This window comes from Stegodyphus dumicola, chromosome 2 (genome assembly GCF_044657685.1).
Source record: "Stegodyphus dumicola isolate Sdum_Otavi_A_Nest chromosome 2, ASM4465768v1".
In the NCBI taxonomy this organism is placed as follows: Eukaryota; Metazoa; Arthropoda; class Arachnida; order Araneae; family Eresidae; genus Stegodyphus; species Stegodyphus dumicola.
The window spans coordinates 66,453,894-66,479,475 of NC_140769.1; the positions used below are offsets into that span (position 1 = coordinate 66,453,894).

The 25,582-nt window shown below is 35.1% G+C and overlaps 1 protein-coding gene across 1 annotated transcript in view; it reads right to left on the reverse strand.

The window, feature by feature from the left end:
- The window catches only part of LOC118183743 (SH2 domain-containing protein 3C), a 333,243-nt gene that overhangs the window by 121,495 nt on the left and 186,166 nt on the right, over positions 1-25,582 (reverse strand). The window contains exon 4 of the mRNA XM_085810737.1: positions 23,820-23,901. Within this exon, the coding sequence (XP_085666863.1) occupies positions 23,820-23,901 (82 nt within the window). The remainder of the gene's footprint in view (positions 1-23,819; positions 23,902-25,582) is intronic.

Here is a 25,582-nt window from a genome sequence, read left to right on the forward strand (position 1 = left end):
ATAGCTATAATTCACCACTGCGACAAATTACTGAACATATGCACATAAATAAATAACTTACCTGAACATAGAATGATCGTGAAGACAAAAGACTTGACAGACAGGATTTAATACAGTATTATTTCTGCCGACTTTGAAAAAGTGTAGAAAGCGACCGCTTTACAACACTTCATATCCAGAAAAGAAAATCTCATGATAGGATTCGCAGTATCATTGATGTAGCAACATTGATAAGGAATGGAAACGTTCCTAACGCAAGCAGTTTTAGAAAATAAAATGTGTCCGGTTCATAATGTGCATTATTCTTGAGTCTGAAGACTTGATTTTCCAGTTTATCTTATTTCCTCCAAACATAATAAATACTATCATCGTCTACCAGTGGCTGCGCGTTTAAAATCGATGAACACTGAATCGATGAACTCCGATTCAAATTCCAGGGAACGGGCTGGTTGCATGAGCGTTTTTGTAGTTTTCTCCATCTGTAACGCGAATGCAATCCAGTTTTTCTTTAAAACCCTCCACATAAGCATCCCTCCCCATTGGCAGATAGCTCTCGAATTGCTTTGCCTTAATCAGTTAACCTAACCTAAACCCAATATTGTCACACATGATGCGATCAAAAGTTTAGGCATATTTCTGACTTACTTTGCAAAGTATTCCTAAAGGGGGGAAGAAAAAAACTTTTGCACATATATATAAATAGTCAATTTCAATTATCAACATATTATACAATAAAAATTAGCAAACAAATAACAAAAATATAGGGTTACACTTAATCTGCTGATGCTGCTTAGTCCTATAAACCCTAACAGATGTGAAGCGAGTTATCTCTATATCTGAGATAAACAATGAAGTTTTAGTAAGGTAATAAAACCTTTTTTTAATTTAAACAGTAATTATAATTTAAGGGCACACCCTTGTGCTACAGTAACAAAAATTCGCGGAGACGCAAATAAATAAAATAGTCAAATTTAAATTTGACATTGAATGGTAGTCAAAGACTACACAATTTAATACTAAACTAGAAGTCTTCTCAATAAATTTACAGGCGTATTACGAAATAAATGTACCAGAATCAAAGAATCGGCGCCGACAGAACGCAAGGCCGAATAATTACACCTGTCAAAGCTGGCAAGAACTAACTATTACATAGTGAGCAAATGTCAGAAACACTTTCTGTCTCAAATCAAAAATCTCAGCTTAAATACTCGCACGTAATTTTCATTCTGGTGAGAAATACGGAAAGGAGAAATCAAAGTAAAGACCGAAATTATAATAATTAGTTCATTTATAATAATTGGTTCGTTTAAAATAATAACCTTGTCAAAAAAAAAGGGAGCAAGTAAAAGCACAAACAGGAGTAAATATGTATTATATATCCCATTGCAGTATTTATTTAATATCTGTTATCTATTTGGTTTTAGAATAATTTGGCGTTGGGATTACTGAAATAATTTACGGAGAGCCAGTGATATAAGGTGTTAACTTCTGTCAGGACATTGTGCAAATTTGATGATATTTGGCAATTTCGGTACAGTTTGGCGACATTTTGAAAACTTCCAGAAAAACATATTTTTAAAATCCTAAGACTGATTTTTCTATTGGGTTCCAGTACAGTCGTTTCTTTCCTTTAAGATTATAATAAATACAGGCAACTGCAAAACGTCCAACGCAATTTTTTACTGAATAGTTTAGTTTCTAAACTGAAGCAAGTTATTACTCAGTGATTTCAGTCTTTGTTGATCGGCTTCGCAATTTGCTATATTTAATTTGTAATTTATTTTATGTGAAGAAAAATTTCGGCTTTTTAAGCAATATTTTTCGGCTCTCCTCTCTCCGCTCACTGCCTCTCCCCCTTCTCCAGTATTTCTTCATTTGTAAAAACGCTTCAACTTAAAAATACTTATTTCTGAAATATAAACATTATTGTAACAAATTTACATGTTAAAGAAGATAGAAATCAAAATAATTTAGTAAAAAAAAAAAATTTAAAAAAAAAGATAACCGCATCTACAGTTTTACTTCGCATGAAACAGTAATCACTGTTAAGAAATTCAGGCATAAAAAATATAACTCTTACCCATGATTTCATAAAAATTTGAGTGAGAATTATTTGTAAATTCTTCATACACATTAACTTTTTAGAGGGGAGAGGGATATCTGAGTGTCTTAAACTGCTGTAGTAAAAATGATATGGTGTTAGCAGAACTTTTAAACAGATAAAAGGTTAACAATTTGCTTTAGAATTTAAACTTGATAGCTTTTTTAATTTCATTTATTAACATATTAAATTAAAGACACTTTTGTTTTTAATGGACAAAGGTATAAATTAACTGTTACTATATTTTTTGCCCTGAATTTTGAAACGAATGATTAAAATTTGGGATTTGCTTTCTACAGAACAGCAAGCAGTGGATTATTATCAAAGTTATGTTATTCCATCATAAAAAAATTGTGTGTTTACAATATATGGTCAGCTGAATATAGTTGACAAAGCAATAAGAGATTGGTACAATTACCTGTGGGATGTTTGTACTCATAGCGTTCTAAACAGAGCTTTCGATGAAACTGGATGGCCTAACAAAATAGTAGAAATCGACGACAACCCATTTACGAACTGCAAAAATGAAGGCGGCCGACAAATAATTTATTAATAAATAAAAAGTCCCCAGTTCCTTCAGAATTCCACAGGAATGACCGGCGGCCAACTTAGAGGGACGACGGGATTTCCATAAAGTTAAACTGACCTTGGTTCCTTCAAATAAACGTACATAACAATGATAGTCATAGTCCATTCGTGGTCAAGTGGATAGAAGAACTGCTGCACATGAGCGGCTCAAAATGAGTTTGAATCCCAGCAAACGGACTGGTTGCATTAGCCTTTTGTAGTTTTCCCCGTGTATAAAGTAAATATGAACCAGTTTCTCTCAAAAGTTCTTCAGAACAGCGCTTATGTGCTTTGTTGTATCCACATATACAGGCAATAGCACTCGCTTTCACTGACTTAATAGTAACATTTCCCTTTTAAGAGTCATTTCTGCGTTTCTTTTCATTTTCAGTGTAAATGGTCAACTTCTTATACTTTATAATATCATTGAAAGGCAATGACCTCGGCATTTTATCTGGTTGGTCAAAACAATATCTCTGCCTTTATACTACTAACACGACACCAGTTAAGGAATTAAGTCTGTGCAATTACACATTACTTCTAATCTGCATAAAATGACATATGTTTCTAAGCTTTTGAATTTAATGCCAGTTTTGTTTTTTAAATAAACGCTATTGTTTAATTTTTAGCATAGCCCGATCTATAGTCCGACGACAAAACAACATTGGGCGCTCTGGGGTCTCGCTCCATATTCGAAACGGCGTCTTGTACCGGAAGTTCGAATCGGATGATGGGAAGACTTTCCGATTACAACAGATACTTCTAAGATCCCGGATTCCGGATGTCCTTAAGGAACTGCATAGCAGCCCTACATGAGGTCACTTCGAAATAATGAAGACCTTGCAGAGAGTTCGTGAGCGCTTCTACTGGAATAATGCAAAGGATAACGTGCAAAAGTGGTGCCCATCTTGCGATGCATGTGCAGGTCGGAAAGGACCGAAGAAACGAGGCTGAAGCAATGTGCCTTTTGAGCGAATCGCCTTTGACATCTTGAGACCTCTGCCACGAACTGCTGATGGCAACAAATACATCCTCGTTATCACTGATTACTTCACCAAGTGGAATTCTGCATAATGAAATGCTAATGCTTTATTTATTTTAATTTATTATTATTATATTACTACCAGTAAAAATCTATGTTCTTTCTTTCTCTCTCTTTTTTTAAACATAATTAACTAGTTGACTTTTAGAAAACTAAATTAGAATTTTTGTACTAGAACTAAAAACTTTAATACTGTTCTAAGATAAATGAATTTAAATTACTATGTGGTATATTACAGGTGATACGGACAAACAGCACTATTTTTATCTAAATAATAAAAAAACACAAATAATACATATATATGATATTCAGTGAAATCAAGATTTTGCATGTTTTGTTTCGTAAAAGTAATCTAAGCAATATTCGGGTTAAATTATTAATGTTAAAATACTGTGGAAAAAAAAAATAACAGCATCGATTTATGATTTAACGTAAGTGTTATTTATCGATGATTTTTACTAAAATCAATATTTGTCGACGATGGGATCGAAAATTTAATCATGTAAAAATTCAAATGCATATTTTGCTATAAATTCACTATATAAGCGATAACTTGCCAAATGTTTGTAACCCCGCTTTCTCAGGAATGGTAATGAAAAAGAGGGAGGAGGTGCTCAGAAAAGTCCACTCGTGCATACCATAGGGGGTGAGATCTCCATGGGTGACAGAGACCTACGCTACATAATTAATCTCCGTATAAAGGGGCTTTGTACCCCCATATGAAAAATGAACATCGGTGTCAATTTAAAGTACTTACCGAAAGTTCAGGAAAAAAAAAAAAAAAAGACTGCACTTTCTCCACTGAAAGTTAATTCTTAGCACATCCATCCTCATGTTCATTTTAATTTTTTTTTACTCCTTTCTCCGCTTTCAAAAATTCTTTGCTTACGCGGCATACTATGTTTAAAGCATTAATCAATGGAGGAAAAAAAGAAAAAAATTACACTCTTTTTGTTCAGTAAAGAAGGCATAATGACGATAAAAAGTAAATTGTTTTCCTTAAAGTCGCACTGAATAAGACTATAGCGAAACTCATTTTTTTCAAATTTTACTTTACATCACATTAAGGTACTACGTTCTTTCATAATTACTGAATTCTTAATATTCTTTAACTATCAGCATGAAAAGTACTGGCTGGCTCGAGTTTTAAAGTACACTAGAATTCAAATTGTACTATTTCAGATAATTGAAATTTCAAACAAAACAGAAGTTCTCAGCCACCTACCGAAATAACAAATTTCACTAATTTATATGAATACAGTATCAATTTTAAGCACACTCCTCCAACCTCAATAAATTCATCACTGTATAAAAAGAAAGTTTATATTTTCGTGCTAATGTTTTTTTTTTTTTTTTTTTTTTTTTTTTTTTTTTTTTTTTTAAATAGAAGTATGCATGTTGTATGTGCAACATATGTTATACTTTCATTTTAATATGAATAGATTGCCTTATACTGAAGATTTAAGAAAATGAAAGAAAATATTTTACAAAGGGAAAAAAAAAAAGGGGAAAAAAAAAAACTGAATCTGTTTAGATTTTAACGATTGCCTAAAAAAGCTCCTTTAAAGTTCAACATGGTTTATCAGTAGAGATTATCGATAGAAATGCCCAGGTGGAATAACGAAACATTTTATCGGATATTAGATGAATGCATTTAGACTAACATGGGAATGTTATAAATCTTCTGTATATTTAAAATTGAAAAATATGTAACATAATTCTATAAAAATATTTAATGCTTTTAATTAGATTAATTAAATGCAATTTTATTTAAATAAATCAGATCGAAAAGTAAAAAAATAATATTCTTCAGAATGCATCGATTCATTTTAAATACTTTAGTAGGTTAATTAATGACAGATTAAATATGAAAGAATAATATATTACGTTTTTTCGAATGGCCACAGACTTGAATGAAAAGTGAAACAAACAACGCAAAATCGTGTTTCGAAAGCATGCCTTTTTTTTTTTTTTTTTTAACCCCTTCTAAATTCTACCGTTTTCAGTTTCGAGAAAATCATGTCTGGGGGAAAAAATAATCGATATTGATAAATGATAATAATCGAGTTTTCATGTGAATGCGAATGAGCTTTTCGCAGTAAGTTCTAGACCAAGGCAGCTTTTCCGTTAGATAGTCCTACTAAGCTCCCCTATAATCCAATAAATCTAAATCCTTTGTAAAATAAGTGCATGGCTTCTATAGTTAGCATTAATTTACGAAGTAACATCAGAGCAATTTTTGTCCCTGCTACTCAGCTATGTAATCTTAAATACCTTGTTTTAAATATAAGATTTTCATTTTATGTCTCAGCGGCCCTACACTTATTAACCGCTGTATTCCTTATCCTCCTTAGCGTTAAAATAGAGTCAAATGAAGTATTTTCCCGCTTTTCTCATATGTTTTCATGGCATTATGACCAACTGCATGGGAAATTTTGCAGAGATATGCTGTGATTTAAAATGTGTAAATCAAAACTTTTGTAAATTATAAAAAGAAAGATATTTTTTGTATTTCACCTCAGATTATGCAGAATGTCAGGTAAACGTTGAATTAAACGATAATCAGAATTGTACTCTGAGAACTCTGATTGTCTCTGAGAGTTCTGCTACTTTTTATTTAAATTCTTCTTCAAGAGTTATTTGTGAATCTGAAAAAAAAACTTCCATAAACGTAGTTTCTAAAACTGGTGAGAAAGAAAGATGATAATTTTATGCGAAACGAAAAAGAAGTATTATCTAATAATCAGATAGTTAAAAATATGTGCAAATCTCTTTCCTTTGTAAGCGTTTTCTCCTTCCTTTCCACATGCCTTCGTGGTGTAATTCCGGTGTAACTGGAAGATAGCTCGACACGCATTCGGGGATGTTCGGAATTCGAATTCAGGCAAGGGCATTGCGAATTTCTTCAGTTTCCCAGCATCGAAAAAATTCAAATGATTCTACAAGTGGGGACCGAACTTAAAGGTGGTGGACTATAATTCGTCACCCCCAGGACTTGGCGATTAGGTGCCTTAATCCACAATTGCCCTTTGAAAAGGAGTATATAACGTATTTTCTCCCTCCTTTCCACATCCCTTACTGGTGTAACTGGAGGAAAGCTCGACGGGTGTTCGGATGGTTCGGTGTTCGAATCCCACAGAGGGCACTGCAGATTTTTCACGTTCTTCCATCGTATATCATTATGACTCTATACACTATTATGCTTAAATTATGCTGCAAATCACTTCCATTGAATTTTTTTTTTTTTTTTTTTTTTAATTCTCTCTCTTTTTTAGCCCAAACGGCGTTAGCCCAGATTAACTTCGTTTCGGCATTTTGCTCTAATTCACTACAAACGGCAAACCACTTTTTAAATTGTTGCCGCCAAATATTAGAGCCCTGTATTAAAGAACTCAAATAATGAAAATTCTGCATAAATGTATGTATGTTTCTCGCATTGTGATAAAACAACAGTAACTAGAGCCATCAAATTTTGAATAACGTACGTTTCCACACAAATATGGGCATCTCTGGAAGACCGAATTTAGAATTTGTTTTATTATCAATTTCATATTTTGTAAAACTTCATACTTTGTAAACAAATTTTTGATTAACAAACTCAACGATTTTAAAGCGAGCAATAGCAACACTGTACAAAAAAAAAATTCACGTCCAGCGCGCGAGACTGTGTATCGAAAATTCTAAAGATAAGCTCATTTTAAAATTATTTTGCGATCTTGCTGTTGAACTGGATTTTATGGTTTAAGTACGAAGAACCACACAAAACGTTGAAAAAATGCCCATTTGGGAGTAATGTAAAAATCTTAAAGCTTTCAGATTTTTTATTTTTTATTTACTTCTTTTTAAAATTTTCCCCAAGATATTAAGCAAGCATTTACAATATAAAAATATGTATTCTATTTCTCCTGTTACGCTCAGAAGGATTTTATGAGTTTAAAAGGATTTAATGCAAAATACGAGGTGTATTCAGAAAAAAAGGAACGTTTTAGAATTAAAAAGAAACTAAGTACAAGGAAAAAAAATTACTATATGCATCAGAAAGAGCGACTAAAATTCTACTTTTCTACACAGTCACCAAACAAACTGAGGCACTTATCATAGCGGTGGATAAGCATTGAAATTCCTTCGTCATAGAATTCTGCCACCTGCGATCTCAGCCACTCAGTGACGCGCACCCGCATCTCCTTGTCGTCGTCAAAGCGCTGTGTTGCTAGACAGTTCTTCATTCTTGGAAACAAGTGAAAATTTTTACGTGCAAGATCGGGACTAAAGGGCGGATGAGGGAAAACCTCCCATTTGAATGAATTAAGGAGTTCTTGAGTGCGGTTTGCTGTGTGAGGTAGGACATTGTCGTGTAAAAACAAAATTTTGTACGTCAACTTTCCTCGACGCTTGTTTTGAACTGCTCTCATAAGGTTGCGCAAAGTTTGACAGTACCGCTCAGCGTTTATTGTGGCCCCACGTTCGAGAACATCAATCAGAAGCACACGTTGCCTACCCCAAACCACAGTCGCCATAATCTTTGGTGACAAGGTATGCAAACATTTTCTTGGTCTTTTGGGAGAACTTGTGTGCCCCCACTGCATGGACTGTAATTTTGTCTCGCAATTCACGTGTCTCACGCACGTCTCGTCACCAGTTACGATTCGATCCAGTAATGAATCACCATGTCTGTCATAGGCCTCCAGAAATGTCAAAGCCAGAGTCCATTCGCTGACCTTTATGGTGGTCTGTAAGCAATTTCGGCACCCATCTTGCACAAAATTTGCGGTAGCCTAGCTTTTGTGTGACAATTTCAAACAACAAAGTCCACGAAACTTGTGGAAAACTAGGCGAAAGCTCCGTTATTGCGAAACGGCTGTTTTCACGAATCTTTTTATCGACTTTAGCGACCAGTTCGTCAGTCACAATGCTAAGGCGTCCACTCTTCTCTTCATCGTGAACGTTAGTTCGGCCATTTTTAAACTGAATGCTTGTTTTGAACTGAATGCTTGTTTTAATCCGGTTTTAACAACCGGATTGAACTTTCATTCATTACGTTGTTTCCGTACACTTCACACACTTGCCGATAAATTTCCATAGGTTTTAGGTTTTTTGCCAAAAAAATTGTATCAGAGACCGCACCTCACAACTGGCAGGATTTTCAATTGCAGCGCACATTTTAAATTTGAATATCGAAAAAACGGGCAGTGTGAAAATGTTCCCGTTGTGATGGCTGGACGGCGACTGAGATGCCGAGCACGCAGACTTTGTGAATAGCCCATGTATAAGCAAAGCTTTAAAAAACAAAATTTTTTTTTTTTTTTTTTTTTTTTTTTTTTTTATCTATACATCTGTTTTTTATTAAGTACTTTCAAAACAATTGCAAATAAAAATGTCCAAAGTTTTTCGAAATTTATTTATACCGCTTCGAAATTGCATGCGATTACATCGGTCTGTATAGCCCCCCTCTTGCCTCCCTGCAATTTTTGGGTGATGCTTCTTTATAGGTTTTGTATTTCTGAATCCATTTAGTATTACTCACTAGTTTTCAAGAGAACCAAGAAATTAAAACCATTTGTGCCAGGAAATGTCCATTAGAACCCTTTTTACTACACAGCTTTAATAAATAGTTTCATGAGACCCAAGTCCATTTATGCTGAGATAAATAAAACTCATCCAATAATGCAACCCCTTCTATGTTTTCTTCACCGTGAACACCACTTTCTCGGAGAAGCATTTTTGCTACACAGCCACCTTATTCATAACAACCCGAGCCGATCTGTTTAGAAGGAGTTAATATTGGTTGCAAGTCGCGTTCGATTCCCGTTTCTGCTTGTGGCTTTTAAACGTCTCGTTCATAATTATTAGACGAAGGCAAAAGCAGCTGTCTTGTTTTCGAAGATTTGCTTTTCATAATTGTAAATTTCAAGTAAGGTTGCGTAAAGTACTAATGTCGATAAGTAATCGATCATTCCGTTTGTAAGTTTGCGTTTTAGTGGGAGTGAGAGCCACTGAGCAGGCTGCCCACCTAAAGGTTTAACGAGCGGATTTTGTGCCTGGCCAGTGGGATGAATGACTGTCAGAGCAATCCCCCCCCCCCGATTTCAGAAGAGAAGCTCATAGTCACAATTTTTAGTGATACAGGTCATCTGAGTTACATAGCATATTTAAATTAGCTTAATTACGACGATATCTTGCTTCGTGATGTTACATTGGATATAATTGCAGTTATCCTTGAAAGGTTGTACTCTATGTTACATTTCGCGTTTCATAGTAGTATCTTAAGTTTCATTTACATTACACTCTATATTTTTCTTTCATTACTTGCGTTATGTTAGGGTGTAGTACATTACACCCTACATTATATTGTACAGTACATTATATGGAATTATTGGCAACTATTATATTAGAATGCATACATTATATCACAATACAAAACATTAAATCATACATTATATTATTAAATACACTATGTTTGGAATTACTTTGAATACATTGCATAATATATAATACATTATACTTTACTACGTTCGCTTTCCACATACGTGTCTTTGACGTAGAGCGCCTTACTGAAATACATAGCACATTACTGGCACTTAGCATACTGTACACTACGTACATGGTACTAGTTACTTAGTACTTTATATAATACTGGAATACATTACTGGATTACATTATTGGGTTGCATAGTATACATTACATAGTAAACTGTATTCGCTTTTCATAGTTGTGTCGTGATTTTCCTTTCAATACTTGTGTATTTAGATACAGTGCACTATATCATACATTAATTTATACAAAACATTTACGTGTAAGACATGGACTATATTACCGGATTACACAGTACATTACTGGTACTTAATACATGGCACTCTTCATATATATTGCTAGTTACATAGTTCTTTACATACTGCATTACTGGAATTCAGCATTGAATTACATTATTGAAATACATTGAATACATTACATAATGTTTAGTACTCTATGCCATACTCTAAATTATTCACCATTCTGTACACGGTATCATATAAGACAAATACATGATTTACAATTTAAACTTATATATTCTTCAATTCATTTGTTATGTTAGGATTTTGCGTTTTAGTTATAACCCTCAAGGAATGGACCACGGGTTTATTGAATTTTAAATTTGCGCTCCTCTACGTCAATTTAATCTAATTTACGCTCTACGCTCTCGCCTTCTAAATGTCGGCGAATCTACCAGACTCGCCGACATTTAGAAAGTAATTTTTAAGGAAGTAGCATTGGATGAACATTCTTTTCAGAACAGTTTAAGCACTTGAGCTCAACAATTTAAGCTCAACTATTTCATTGATTGCTTTCATAACGTATATGTTCGAGTAATATGCATAATATCGAATCTGTCATTAGACTATTTAATGTACACAGCATGAAGCAGCAACAAAAGATAATTTCTTCGCACCAAAATGAAAATAAAATGAAAATTTTATTAAGTTTATTTTGGGCACATAGATGAATTGTTCCCAGTTTTAGAGTAATATGACACCTTAAATTCAGTCAACAGCATTTTCGCACACAGATATACTAAAACTTCGCTTTCATTAAAGTACTCAGATAAATAATTATAATGATAGATTTGTAATAGTCCACTGTTAAAATATTTTATTTCAATAACTACACTTTTTGGTCTTAAAAATGGCATTTAGCTTTAAAAGCATCTTTTTTCTCAAAAACAGTGGATAATTCAGTATTTTTAAGCTTGTTTCGAAGTGCGCAGTGTCTAAATTATGTATGCAGAACAAGGTCATTAACTCTACGACATTCTGTCCGACAGTTTATAATATCTGACAATAAAAAGTACACATGACCCAGATCTGACTGTAACTAATGGTCTCCACGTTGATGACATCGTCATTCTGCCATACACTCATTCATCGAAGAAACAGGCGCACATCCACAGCCGACCAGACGTCTATGTTATGCTCACAAAAAAAGAAAGAAAAGAAGCAACCGAGTCCATTTCTTATAAAATGGTATTTTTTGTGCTAATGAAAGGGGTAATGAATGTAAGCATCAATCGTTAAGTAGGCAGTGTGTGCTCCTTTATCAAATCGGGATCACAAGAAAATAAATAATTTTTAAGCTAAAATGAAAGAAGTTTTCAAGCTTGAATTACAGAAGCTTCACTGAATTATCAATCAGTAATCTAACACGTGCGTCAAGCTAACGTCGAGCTCATGTGAAGCGGATTACGTTCCTCTAAGATACATTAAGCGATTTCATGTATGCATGAGTAAATTCCTTTTCGTATTTATGAGGTCACTACAAACCTCTTCTGGCATGCGAAATTAGAAATGTCACAAATGATTCATATATAGTTCAATATGATACAGTATGCTCGTTTTTAAATCAATCGTTTACTTTCCGTTCAGCAAACCAATAACTAAAAGTTTTTTTTAATTAATTTTTTTATTTAATTATAGAAATGATGTGCAATTTTTAAGGCGAATGGAAATTCTACATAAAATTTTGTTTGGCATTTTTGCGCTTTCGTCCTAACTTTTATGTCGTAGAGACATTAGTATATTTTTTGGAGGCCTGAGAGATGAAAAATTAACAACGCCTTCGCCGGGAATCGAACCACGGACTTCTGGAATACCGGCCCAGCATGCAGAACCACTACACCACGAAGGAAGCTTGGAAAGCGGAAGAAATACCTTATATACTCCCCTTTTTAAAGGGCGACTAGGGTTTTAGGGGACCTAGTCACCAAATCCTGGGTGTGGAGAATCATCATCCACAACCCTTTTTTAGTTCGGGCGCCACTGTAGAGACATTAGGATATTTTTTGGAGGACGGAGAGATGAAAAATTAACGCCTTCGCCGGGAATCGAACCACGGACCTCTGGAATATCGGCCCAGCGTGCAGAACCACTACACTACGAAGGACGCTTGGAAAGCGGGAGAAATACCTTATAATGTAAGTATGTATTATGTATGGTTAGATGTATTATGTAACCTAGTATACATAATACATCTAATCTTTATAGCTTAGAAAGTAGTTTCCAAATTAGGCGGAGGCATCTTGGGAGTTTCTAATACTTTCATAGAAATGATACATACCCTTCTTGGATTCAGAACTGGATCAGCCATGTGTTAGTGTTATGATAGAAAGAGAGCATGTAAAGACAAACAGTGCACATATCCTGTTTCTAAGGGTCAGTCATCAGCTTACTTGGAATTTTCCGTATGGTTAGAGGATCCAACTGCGATACTATAGGGCCCGGGTTCGAATCTCGGAGAAGGCATGGCTATAACTGTCTGTTCCTTCATAGGAGACAAGGGTGGCCCAGATATATTAGGTGCCTCCATAATAAAGTGACCATCACTTCTCGCCTTAGTAGTGTCCAAGCTGAAATCGCTCCCTCCAACAAACAAACAAACAACAACAACAACAATAATAATAATAATAATAATAAATAAATAAATAAATAAATAAATAAATAAATCGCATAGGTTCAAAGGTTTTTCAGAATCTGTTTTGAAGCTCCTACTTCCGTAGAAGAAAATTTTGTTGAGCTCTCGTACGATCATACTTCGAAAATGAAATTCAATGGCAAGAACTGATTAATAGTCCATTGTGCGGTGTTCCGTTTGTGTAAAAACGGCTTTCAGAGACGCTGTGATAAAACACAATTATCCTGATAATAATCTATACAGAACAAGAAATGAGGCAGCTATGTTCCATTTAGTTCCAAAGTTTTAAACGATTGTGCAATGAAAAAAAAACGCACCCTTCCCACTAATTATTCAAAGATATGATTGCCCAAAATATATACCAATTTTGCATCTTTCATATTGGTTGGTTGGTAACGGAGGACGGGGACGCCTGATGTCTAACAGAGGTAAACAGGCGTGTGTCCCGCGCCCTCCACTAACCAGGAACAACTCCCTGAGGCCGCCTTAGGAGCTTTTTAGGATGTTAACAAGAGCATTTACATGGCCATACAAGGGGAGATTGCATTCGTTTTACCGTTTTGACATTTGTTGTTGCAATTTGCTATGGTAATTTTGCATATTCACAATAAAATTCAAATAAAAATACAAATTAAATATACAGATACAAAAATACATTTACAAAATAATAGGATTAAAATACAGGCTCATAAGTTAAAAAAAAAATAAATTTAAAAAAAATTAAGTATTATGCATATACAGAAGAGGAAATGTTAAATACATTTGATTGTACATTATTTGATAAGTGTCTGTAATAGGGACTTATGTAAGTTTTAGTAGACTTATGTGTTTGAGAATGTGGAACTGCATGTTGAGTTAGTTAGTGTATCATGCCTTGAGAGTTTTGGCTAATGAGGAGAGCACAAATCTTGGCCCATTCTCTTGAGCTTGTTAACAACTTTGCAGATTGTATTTACTGCCGGTTTGTGCTTTATAAGGAAGCGGTGATAAGCTTCACTATTGCTGATGGGAAGAGGGAGGTGATTTCTTGCTGTCAGATGGCATTCAAAAACATAGTGGTCTGGGAAGCCTTTCGCTCCGCAGGCGCATATGTCCGTGGTTGTTATGCCATGTCTATTGAAGTAGGTCGGGAATGGGCCGTGTCCCGTAATATAAGCCGTAAGAGGAGCTATTGCAATGTTGCGTTCAGTGCTGACTTTCGGGAGGTAGCTGTATGTACGTCTTCCAGTTGTGCTATGCGTCCAGTCTTCCTGCCAAAGATTTAGGCCTTGATCCCGTAATAGCCCTTTGAGGTAGGAAGGACGGGGTGGGATTGTGATTTTTTTCAGCTTCTAGATCAGTGGCTGCTTGCTTGGCCAGGCTATCAGCTGCTTCATTCCCCTCATTTTCTGCATGTGCCTTGATCCATGTTAAGGAGAGATGTTTCTGCGAGTTGCGCTGTAAAAGTTGTTGTAATTTGATGATCAAGGGCGAGGTGTGGTTGTGATTATCTAGTGCTAGAAGTGTTGACATACTGTCAGTGAAAATTTTCGCCCGTTCTATATTATTATTGAAAATGTAATCTACCGCCGTTATAATTGCCTGCACCTCCGCCTGGAACACATTGTTGTTTAAGTCAAGGCGTCCTTTCCATACATGGATGATTCTTCCTTTGTCATAGAGTGCAAAGGCGCTGCCTACTCCGTCTTCCTGCTTAGAGCCGTCGGTGTATATTTGCGTATCCCTTGAAACTCGCGTCATTGACAGTGGCTGTATGTTACCTGGGCTTTGAAATTGCAGAGGGCTGTATGTTATGTTGCCAAATGTTGCATCTTTGCGAAGGTATATGAGGGTGGTGTAGACTGCCTCTTGTTCTGCCCGTATGTGGAGTGGAATGAGCCCTACAAGGACTGTCGCTGAGCTGGTGCCTGTGGTGCGGTACGCTTTACAGAGATTCAGGGCGAATGGCCGTTGAAGAGATGTAAGATGTTTGATCTTTCGTCCTCCCATCGGTTGGGCCCATACGGCAGCAGCATACAAGACTATTTTTTCAGCTACCGCATGGCAGAGGATCTTCTGAATATGATGATTCTGACCCCAGTTTCTACCTTGGAAGACGCGCGCCTTTCTGGCTATAGCTGATGTTTTGTTCTTTAGTTCTTGGATGTGAGGGATCCAGGTTAGTTTTTTATCCCAGATTACAACTAGGTATTTTAGCGTTTGGACAATCTTTATGTTGGCTCCTTGTAGTTTGATGCAGGGGCGGCGAGTTGGATTCGTGCCTGCTTTGGGTATTATTATTGCTGATGACTTTGCGATAGAGATTGTAAGCTTTAAGTTGCTTCAGATATTGGTGAGGAGGGAGCAGACTTCGGTGCCGTTTTTCTCGAGCTCCGCACGAGTGCGACCTTTGACAAGAAGAGCTGCGTTGTCTGCGTAGGCGATGACACTTGTATGTCGTGGCCAGTTTGCATCCAGTACAGCGTTGAATGTTAAATTCCAGAGAATCGGTCCAGCACAAGAGCCTTGGGGACATCCTCTTCCTTGAACTTTGAAGGTAGTGTCGTTGTTGATGGCTATGAGAAGATCACGATTCTCTAGATAACTACTAAAAACGCTGAAGAGGTTGGATGGACACTGTGCGTCTTGGAGGGCCTGTCTTATCGCTGGCCACCAGAGTGTGTCAAACGCACTCTGGAAGGTCAATGGATATGAAAGCTGTATGGAAACCTGTGGTGCTATTGCGTTGAATTGTTTCACGAATTTTGCAGAGGGCATGAGTAGTGGACAGACCAGTGCGAAAGCCATACTGTCTGGGGCTGAGATGATTGTTGCTATGGAGATGATATTTTAGTCTGTTAACAATTAATTTCTCGTAAATTTTGCCCAGGGTTGGCAAAAGGCATATCGGGCGAAAAGAGCGCGGATCTTGCGGGCTTTTATTCTTTTTCAGAAATAGGACAACTTGTCCTTTCTTGAATGCCCGCGGGAATATTTGGTTGTCAAACAGTTGGTTAAAGAATTTGTAGAAGAAGGAGGGGCGTGCTTTGTAGGCAACTTTGATGATGCTATAGTCCAGGCCGTCCGGACCGGGGGCCTTTTTCAGGGGTAAGTGTATATTAATTGCTTCTAAATTTGAAATAAATCTTTCATTTATTTTCCATTTAACTATCCTAATCGTTTCCAAAATACAATGTCCCCCAACGGCCGAGTGGTTAAAACCGCTGAATGCTGTACGAATCCAGGCGAACGACCTATTAGTTACAAGGTTGGTTTTCCTCATCTGTAACATGAATAGGAGCCACTAACCGTAGTAAGTCCTCTCCGAAGGCCTCCTTTTCCTTAGACAGTTAGCCTTCGTGTGCCTGGTCATATTCAAACATACTGTACTTAACAGGTAGGTAACAGGTAGGTATATGTTCAGACCTCAGGGCGGTGGGAAATTTCTGATAGACCAAGAGTCGTGAAACGAGAACGTTGGGAACCGTCTAGAGTGCCATTAGATTAAGCTTCGTTAAATAACTCTAGAGTATCACTTAATAATGATTCAATAATTAATAAATAATTAATATAATTATTATGTGATTCACTTAAGCTTATTAACTCTCTTTTACATTACCAAATCGAAAAGAAATCATAAATGCTTCATTAACGTCACAGACGACGTCATTACCTCACCTACTTAAACTGCTGCTATCAAACGAGAGAAAATCCTGCAAAGTCCACTGAATATTACGAGAAAACTTTGTTTCTAGTAGTATTACGGAGCGAAATCCTGTCATCATTTGTTTGATACGATTGCTTGATCAATGCCGCGTCGAACAGCAATTTTCTCCTTTAATGCAAAAAGTTGCCAGACAAACACCTACTGCTAAAGTTAGCATACAGAAATTTCATATACGTAGGATTTTTAAAATCTTATTTAATAACACAGTAATCAGCTTATTGTGAAAAGATTTGCTAGAATGTTTGGAGAATTGGTAACCCAAAATCGATGAAATTATCGATTTTCCAATTTTTTTGTTAAACCTTACCGTTACTACGACCTTATTTATACCTTACACTTACCTATTTAAGAAGAAATTTTTTAAGTGAACAGGTGACAATAAATGGAACAAAAAACACTTTAAATGCCCCATCCACGTCAGTTTTTATTTTCTTTTACTTCTTAACTGTGTCAGTTATTTATTAAAAGTCAGTGCAGAACAAGAAGGACATAATTAGATGCAATGAAACTATCAGTAAACTCTAAACTGATTGAATTTAAATACTAAGTGAAGTTCGATGAAAAAAACCTTTTTTTCTTTTCACTTTTGAATTTGCAGGGCCTCCCCCTTCTTCCTTTCGTTTTCTTTTTTTACTCAGCTCAGCAAATATTTTTATGTGTATTATCTGTCATTCAGAAACGGAAATTATTTGAGATAGGCATGAACGGAAAGAGTTGATATAATGAAAGTAATCAAGTTCCTGAAAATAGCACTATTAAAAATCGTTCCAAACCAGAAACAATAAACTCTTTAGATAATTAAAATACCTCTAAATTTACTAAAAATGCAATTCATATACAAGATCAAATGGCTAAAAGAAGAGAAGAAATCACGTATCCTGTTGGGCAGTTTTAAATAAAAAGCTTTTTATCTTCAAATTTCAGATTTTACTTTTGGGAAAATGATGACAAAACATTACTTTCCGAAGAAACGACAAATTAATACTGATTATAAATGCTTTAAAAACATATTATAATTAATTCATTTATTAAAACTGTTTTGAACGCATTTTAAAAAAATGGTGAAAAATTCTACTTGCATTTTATGATTTTTCTTGCAATATTTCCGGTCAAATAAGGTTTCAAATGAAAGCCAGTAATTTATATTTGTATTCGTCAGTTGAATATTAATAGGTTTTATTTTAAGTATACACAAATCGAAATTCAGTGAGAAAAAGATTTAAGAAATTTGAAATGATTTAATGATCCTTTAGTGAATATTCATTCCTTAAACTGCGTTTTCTCAGTCTGCATATTTTTGATAAATCCTTTTCTTTAAAGTCCTGAAATTACACAGATATAGACTAAATTATTTCATACCTTTACTGTGTGTTTATACTTAAGAGAAACAAAGACGAATTTTGCAAAATATTGAAAAGAAAAATGATTAAAAGTGAAAAAACAATTTAAATCATATTTTTTCAAAACTTTTACATGTAAACATGCTTTTTATTTATTTTTTTCCCTCAGAAACAAATTCATTAATTGCAAAGTCGATTCTTAAAGATATTAAGAACTTTCTTTTAAATAATTTCGCGTTACAAAACCATTCAATAATATTCATAAAAAATAGATGAAAGTTCTTAAAAAATCATTCAGAAATTACCGCGTCCCCTTAAATGAAATCAAACAGATACACTATCATCTCCAGTGTAACTATAGCTGAACTGCTTATTTAAATGACTGAGGATGAACTCTGAAAACCCTCCCTACATTTTAGAATAAATTTTAAGAAATAAAATTGTGTGTATTTATTTCGCTTTGCAGTAATTCTCAGAAAAGGAACTTGTCGCCCCCCTCCTTCCGAATTTCCTTGAAATAACAGTAGCGTTAGCTATGGCCCAAGGACATTGTTAGTGATGCATTGTTCCTACTTGTTCTCACTTCATACCACTAACTAGTACTGTAGATGCGTGCCTAAACTTAAAGCGCTCATGTAAATACAGCTTTTATAATTAGCGGTAGTTATGCGGTAGTTTATGCATCAGGTAATTAATTACCTACGTGGTTTATATAATTTAGTATTTAAACAGTGTAATTATTCTATGTAGTATCGATAACCATATGCTTCCCTCTCATTCTGGAATTTATTTATCAAAGTAAATGAATTCTAGAATTTATTATTTCCTATTTTAAAACATGTAAGAATTATGTTAATTTTATTAACAGTTAAATTTTAAGTTCCCTTCCTGTCGCTTCTTAACTTCAACTTACTACTTCCGGCCAGAACGTAGTTTTAGAATCACGTCTAAATACATAATGAGAAAGAGCGGTATTTAACCGCGAAATTCTTCTGTCTTAGCGAGAGAGTTACCAGGTATTCTGCCTGCACGCGTCCGCCTCTTTAGGCTACTCTCTCGTAAGCTATTATTACGCTCGGCCGTGCTTAGGCCCTTGATAGCTTCGCAGTCAGTTAGCGTTAAGGAGCCAACTCGGTTAAAATCTTGATAGCTTCGGCTATATCTCTTTATTAGTCGGCTACTCTTAGATTAGTTTTAGTTTACTTCTTAGCCTCTTAAGTTCAAGCCCAAGTGTCGGCTTTTATTGTACACTCCAAGGCGGAGTTCTGGTGACCCTTACATCTTGTTGTTTCTTGTCATACGAACTCAAGCGATTATTCGCTTATCAGTTCTTAAGATTCTTCACGTTCAGCTGTAACTTAGCATTTATAGAGTGGGAAACTCTACAAACAAAAATATAGCAAAAAAAAAAAAAAAAAAAAGGGAGGTCGTACTTTCGATTAAGTGCGGTATTGCTCACTGTTTGCTTTTTCATATTATTTGTATACACGTACGAGGATATCTCGCCATTATGGATTACTATAAAAAATGTAACAATTTTGGATGCAGGAAAGAAGAATTCATCGAATATTCTTTCAGCAATCACTTGCAGAACAGCTTCTTTTGAGAATTTCTACTCTGAAAAGACGCACTTTGCAGCTAAGTTGGGTGTCCTCCAATGCTGTCGACTTCGATCGCTCTTTCAACCGACTCGCAAACTGGCAGCTTTTTGGGTTTGTCCACATTGCCTTAATTGATGACTCTTCATGTGGAATTGGAGGAAAAAGAAAACATCCGTGGGACAGAGAACAAGATTCTTTGTGGAACTACCAGACTTCCTTTCAGGTCACAATTTCGATGACACCTAACAATGACAGCGAGCAATGTGACAATGGAACACACACCTGCCTACAAGGTTTGGTAGAACACAACATACCCTTTCCTGTGGTCTTTTAAATACCTTGTGATAACATTAATTACTCTAGCTTATTTGTTATTTTCTTACGTTTTTGTCCTCGAGATCTCTCATACTACGATTCGTCTCCCACAATTTCTCTATGAAATTAAAACATCTTATGTTATAAAAAACTTACGCTTCCGAAAATACGGTATATTTCCCGTACATTTTCAGTTCTTTACATTAAATGCTGTTGTCTTAAAAATGTACGTTATAATTACTGTTTGAATACTTATACCTGGGTGTGAAGCACATATACAATTTCAAAAATTTTATTAAATTTCAAATGATTTTATGTAAGTAGAATAATTTAATTGCATGAGCCTATTGCAACGATTCCCAATCTGAGCACCGCGAAGCCATAAGGGCTCTGGCTGCACTTCTCAGAGTCTACTCGGCCGCTCCAGGAAAATAAAATAAACAAAAAGTGAATGAAATTGAAGAATAAGAACAAAGAGTGCGGTCAAAAACAGAAATTTAGAAATCCAATTTTTAAGGCGGAAACTTGCCAAGCTAAATTTTGTGTTCCCCTATCAGATGATGAGTGGCTATTACATGGAACTACACATTCTAGAAGCTTCTCGATTCTTCAAGAATTTTTGATATCCACTCGAATCTTAGCCTGATGTAAATTCAGGTGGCTTATCGATTCGAAATCAGTTCAATGAAATTTCAGAACGAAAATATCGTGTTTTCTTAGAAGTTCTTCCACGGGATTTCTATGCATTTTATTTCTTTATGAGTTTATTTGTGTAACTAAGGAAGTGCTCATTAATACAGCTCATAGTAAAAATAATAAACTGTATGAAATCGCAACCTCTTCAGGGCAGACTCATCTATTCTATATAGTAATATGTGAATAATATGGGGATCCACCACGAGTCCCTCCTGCTGCCCATTGAAGCAAGGATTTTGTCTCGAGGCCTTGACACGTGCACTAATTGTGCACTAAAATAAAATTAATGGTGGGTCATTAAACATTTTCTTTTTTGGTGTCTTATGTCTTGAGGTCTGCAGTGCGCTATAGTAGAATCATAACGAAATTAAATTGCAAATGTCTTCTACAAAGTCTGATAAAATTTCAAATTACAAGTAAGGAACAAATATATGTTTGAATTGACTTGAACTGCACGTAATGATCAAATTTATTGTAACGACTCTACAGATGCTCTCAGAAATAATCTAAGATGTAGATTGTAAGACAAACTGATAAGTTTTATTAATTTTGGAAGAACATTTATGCATGGCTAACTTTTGACAATCTCATGTTGACAATGAATTGAGATACGGTAAACTTCATAATTTTAAAAATAATATTTAAAAATTTTTAAAAATATAATTAAATAATTTAATTAATTTTAAAATTTTCATGGACTTCAAAAATGATTAGATAGAACTCCCTAAAAAACCTTTTTTCTACCCTGGTAATAGACTGATAGCGCCCTTTTGCTTTGCCATAATATTCAAATAACCTAACCTAACCTACCCTGTTGTAAAACGCCTATAGAAGACGCTCTACTTCCGCTATGTCTCCGAGTTAGGGTCAGAATTTGATTGTAATCAGATGTATTAAAAATCTGCGAAGGAATCGCCGGAGCTCATAATTTACACCAAGAGAGAATTTATGCTCCATTTCACTAAAATCAACTTGCAAATAAGAGTGAGACATTTTAACGTCTATTGTTTTGAATCTGAATCACCGAACGAATTGTTTTAATTGATTTCGAAGATAGCTATTTTTTGGATTTGTTTTTAACTCATGCAAAAGAAATCTTAAACATCATTAACTTGTAAGACGTAGGATGGACCCATCGGGCTCCGCTAAACAAAGTAAGTCTAAAAAGGACTCCGTCAGTCAAAGGATTAGGAACCACTGGTCTATAGTATATAACCCACATGCAGTTTTCTCGTTATAATGTAGCAGTCGAGAAAAAAAAAAAAAAAAATTAATCCACGTTATGAGACCATTTACGTTACACTAGAATTTACATCTAAATGAATCGGATATTCATGTAGTATTGTTGAGATATAAGGTTTTTTTTTTTTTTTTTTTTTTTTTTTTTTTTTTTGAGCAGGAGACATGAAAAATGAGCAAAGCCTTCGCCGGGACTCGAACCTAGTCCTCTCGAATATGCGCCGAGTGTGCTACCGTTAAACCACGAGGGCATGCTGGATCGAGGGTGAAAATAAGAAAAAAAACCCGTGTACATGAAGAAAAATGGTCAATGAATGCTAGCAGTAAAAACCACATAACAAACCCTAAAATATCAACAAATGGAAGTACGTGTAGTTTGTTTTCATATATAAGTACATCAAATTCATATCGTACTCATATATATACATATTATGTAAATATGTACATTTTTACGTTATTAATAATTAGAAATATATCCTAGATTTCAATTTATCTTTAACTGTTTTTATCTTTTCCTGTAAAATTCACAGTGGATATCTTTGCAATTCGCAGAGAACAAGATTCCTTTAAAGTGTCAGATAGGCAGCTATGTTATTTCCAGATCGTGCTTTTCAAAAAATGCTTGCTAACTCTAAAAGAGTAAATACTTTGCTGTTATGATCGTTATTTCCAGATTGCATTATTTGCACGTGATTTTAAACAGCAACTGCATAACAGACGATTCAACAAAGCCAACAGCCATATAACAGGGTAATATTGTAATAATAAAATGCTATGCAGATTCAAGGCTTAAGTTTTTAAGCCTTGTGTATTGCCGACAAGTTTGAGGCTCAACAAAGAACCGCAACAATGATCAGCATTGAAAACAACGCACAGTAAGCTCAGTGGGAATGTTCTGCCCACGCCTATTGCAATTAGCAGTCAATAAACTGCTCCATTTCAGGCGAAGAGATTACATTACTGTTGGGTGTTAGAAAACCCGTTCCAAACGGCAACCGCAAAAGTGACAAAAATGAGGAAGCATTTCCTTTCATCACTATTGCATCTTCATCAGATAGAATTCTCACAAAACAGGAAATAGTTGGAGAATAAAACTCGGTGATCATAAAGACAGAATGTAACACGAAAAAAAGGTGGCAAATTTTTGCATTAATATATGTTTTATTAAATAACGAATATGCTTATTGGAAGAGTTAATGCAACTAGAATCAGCGTAATATCCATAAATTTTCAGGAATAGATTCGAAGGTTTAAAACAGAACCTCCTTCTTCAGCTGCAGAAGTCCATTCGAAAATAGTACACTTCTGCAGTTGAATAACGAGATCTGCAATATTTTAATTTAAATTAAAATAATGATTAAATAATTAATATCTTTTAAATTAAATAATGGTTAAATAATTCATACCTTTTTAATTTAAATGAAATAATAATTAAGTAATTAATACGTTATACTTACGTCTTTTTAATTTAAATTAAATACTCATTTGCAGTATTAATAATTTTACATATTTTTATCGTTTTATTTACTATATCTTTAACAATATTTTACGATAACCTATACGCATTGTGAGAATGGATGTATTTCTTAAAATTTCTTATTACTAATTGCTTCAAATTTCGAGGAATGCAGACTCCAAAAGCTTACTAGAAGAAATGCATGTTCACCTTAAACCTTCTTCATAATACTCAGCCCATCTGCCTCTTGTTACCGCACATATCATTTCGCCGAGAATAATATATTATCTCAGTATGTACAGGCGATTAGCTTACCTGCTGTGAACGCTTTCCCGACTATGCACCAAGCTGTGGCGGACGGAACTGGGAGCTGTCATCGAGCGAATCCGGCTGTCGGCTTCATATAATATGAAAATAAAACAAAAATTACTGTTAGGTTCATGAAATCATCTATTTCGAGAAAATGACAAAATACATATTCGATAAAAGTACTTTTAAGGCATGGCACAGCTATGTAGCGGGTCCACAGCAGCGCACATAATAAGGGTCATAACAAACACGGTTTGATGGAAAAAATTTGTAATATTTTTTATATCACATTTATTTTAGTTAATTTTATGTCAGTTTCTTTCTACTCCTTATATTTCTTTCGTCAACCAAAATGCAGATTTATATGAGTTTAAATAATAAGCGAATTCGTAGTTTAAGTAAGTGCTGTGGCAACCAGCAAGCTACTCGTATTTAGCCCATAGTGAACCTCTAACCGATTTGTATCTTCGAAGAATGAATTTTTGTATTTATCAGGATGCAAGGTTACAATCCTCATTAGTTAGAACCAAGCTGGTAGTAGATCAAAGTAAGCTCCTGTATTATATTTAACTAAATATATGAATTACGGAAAGTCCCCCCCCCCCATGTTCTGCCTGGTGTTGTCACTGGTAATTAAGTGCTCTTCTGTGCAAATGTTTCACACCAGGAATTTTCGTCACACATGTATCGTTCCAACGCCATTTATGGTTTTCTCAGTGCGCTGAACAATTTGAGAAAAAAAAAAAAAAAAAAAAAAAAAAGAGTGTTGCCATTCGAAAATTTCTGAATTTATCGCGTACCTTCAAATAACAATATCTGAAATTTTATTTCGATTAGTTGAATGAATAGGCCGTCAAGGGTTCATACATTAGAAAAGTTCTTTTATAACCACCCTGTATATATTTTCGGAAAATTAGAACATGTAGTGATTTGTAATTTTAATAACTTACATTTATCTTAAAAATACTTTTTTGATACGTAGCAAATAGCATTGGAATGATACGAATAGCAGTAAAATTAATATCAAATGTACTGCACTAATACTCGCACTTTTTTGTAATTTAATTTTTAAAACTTAAATCATCAATAATTTAATGAAAATCTACCTGCCTAATTAATTCATGTTCTGTAAAGAGATATTGAAAATATTTCTTGCCGTTCTATTACCATATTTAAATTAGAGTTAGTTGAGTATAAGGTATTTCTCCCGCCTTCCTCGCGTGATTTCATGGTGTAGTGGCTCTGCACGCTGAGCCGGTATTCCAGAGGTCCGTGGTTCGATTCCCGGCGAAGACAATTGCTCATTTTTCATCTCTCCGGCTTTTCCAAGTGACCTAATGTCTCTGCAGTGGCGTCCGAACTAAAAGGGTGTTGGATGATGATTCTCCTCACCCAGGATTTGGCGATTGGGTCTCCTAAAAACCTCAGTCGCCCTTTAAAAGGGGGAGTATGTAAGGTATTTCTCCCGCCTTCCTAGCGTGCCTTCGTGGTGTAGTGGTTCTTCACGCTGGGCCGGTATTCCAGAGGTCCGTGGTTCGATTCCTGGCGAAGGCGATTGCTCACTTTTCATTTTGCCTGCTTCCAGAAAATACCTAATGACTCTACAAGTATAATGTATTAGTTGGCTTTCTTGCGATAAAAATTCATCTGGCTGATGAAAAGTGTGTGAATATTAAAGTCTAGTTCGCTGATTAATCGATTATAGTAAAGTAAGCAGGGTTATTTGGTTTAGGAAGGATGCTTTTATGGTGGATAATCTAAAGAAACTT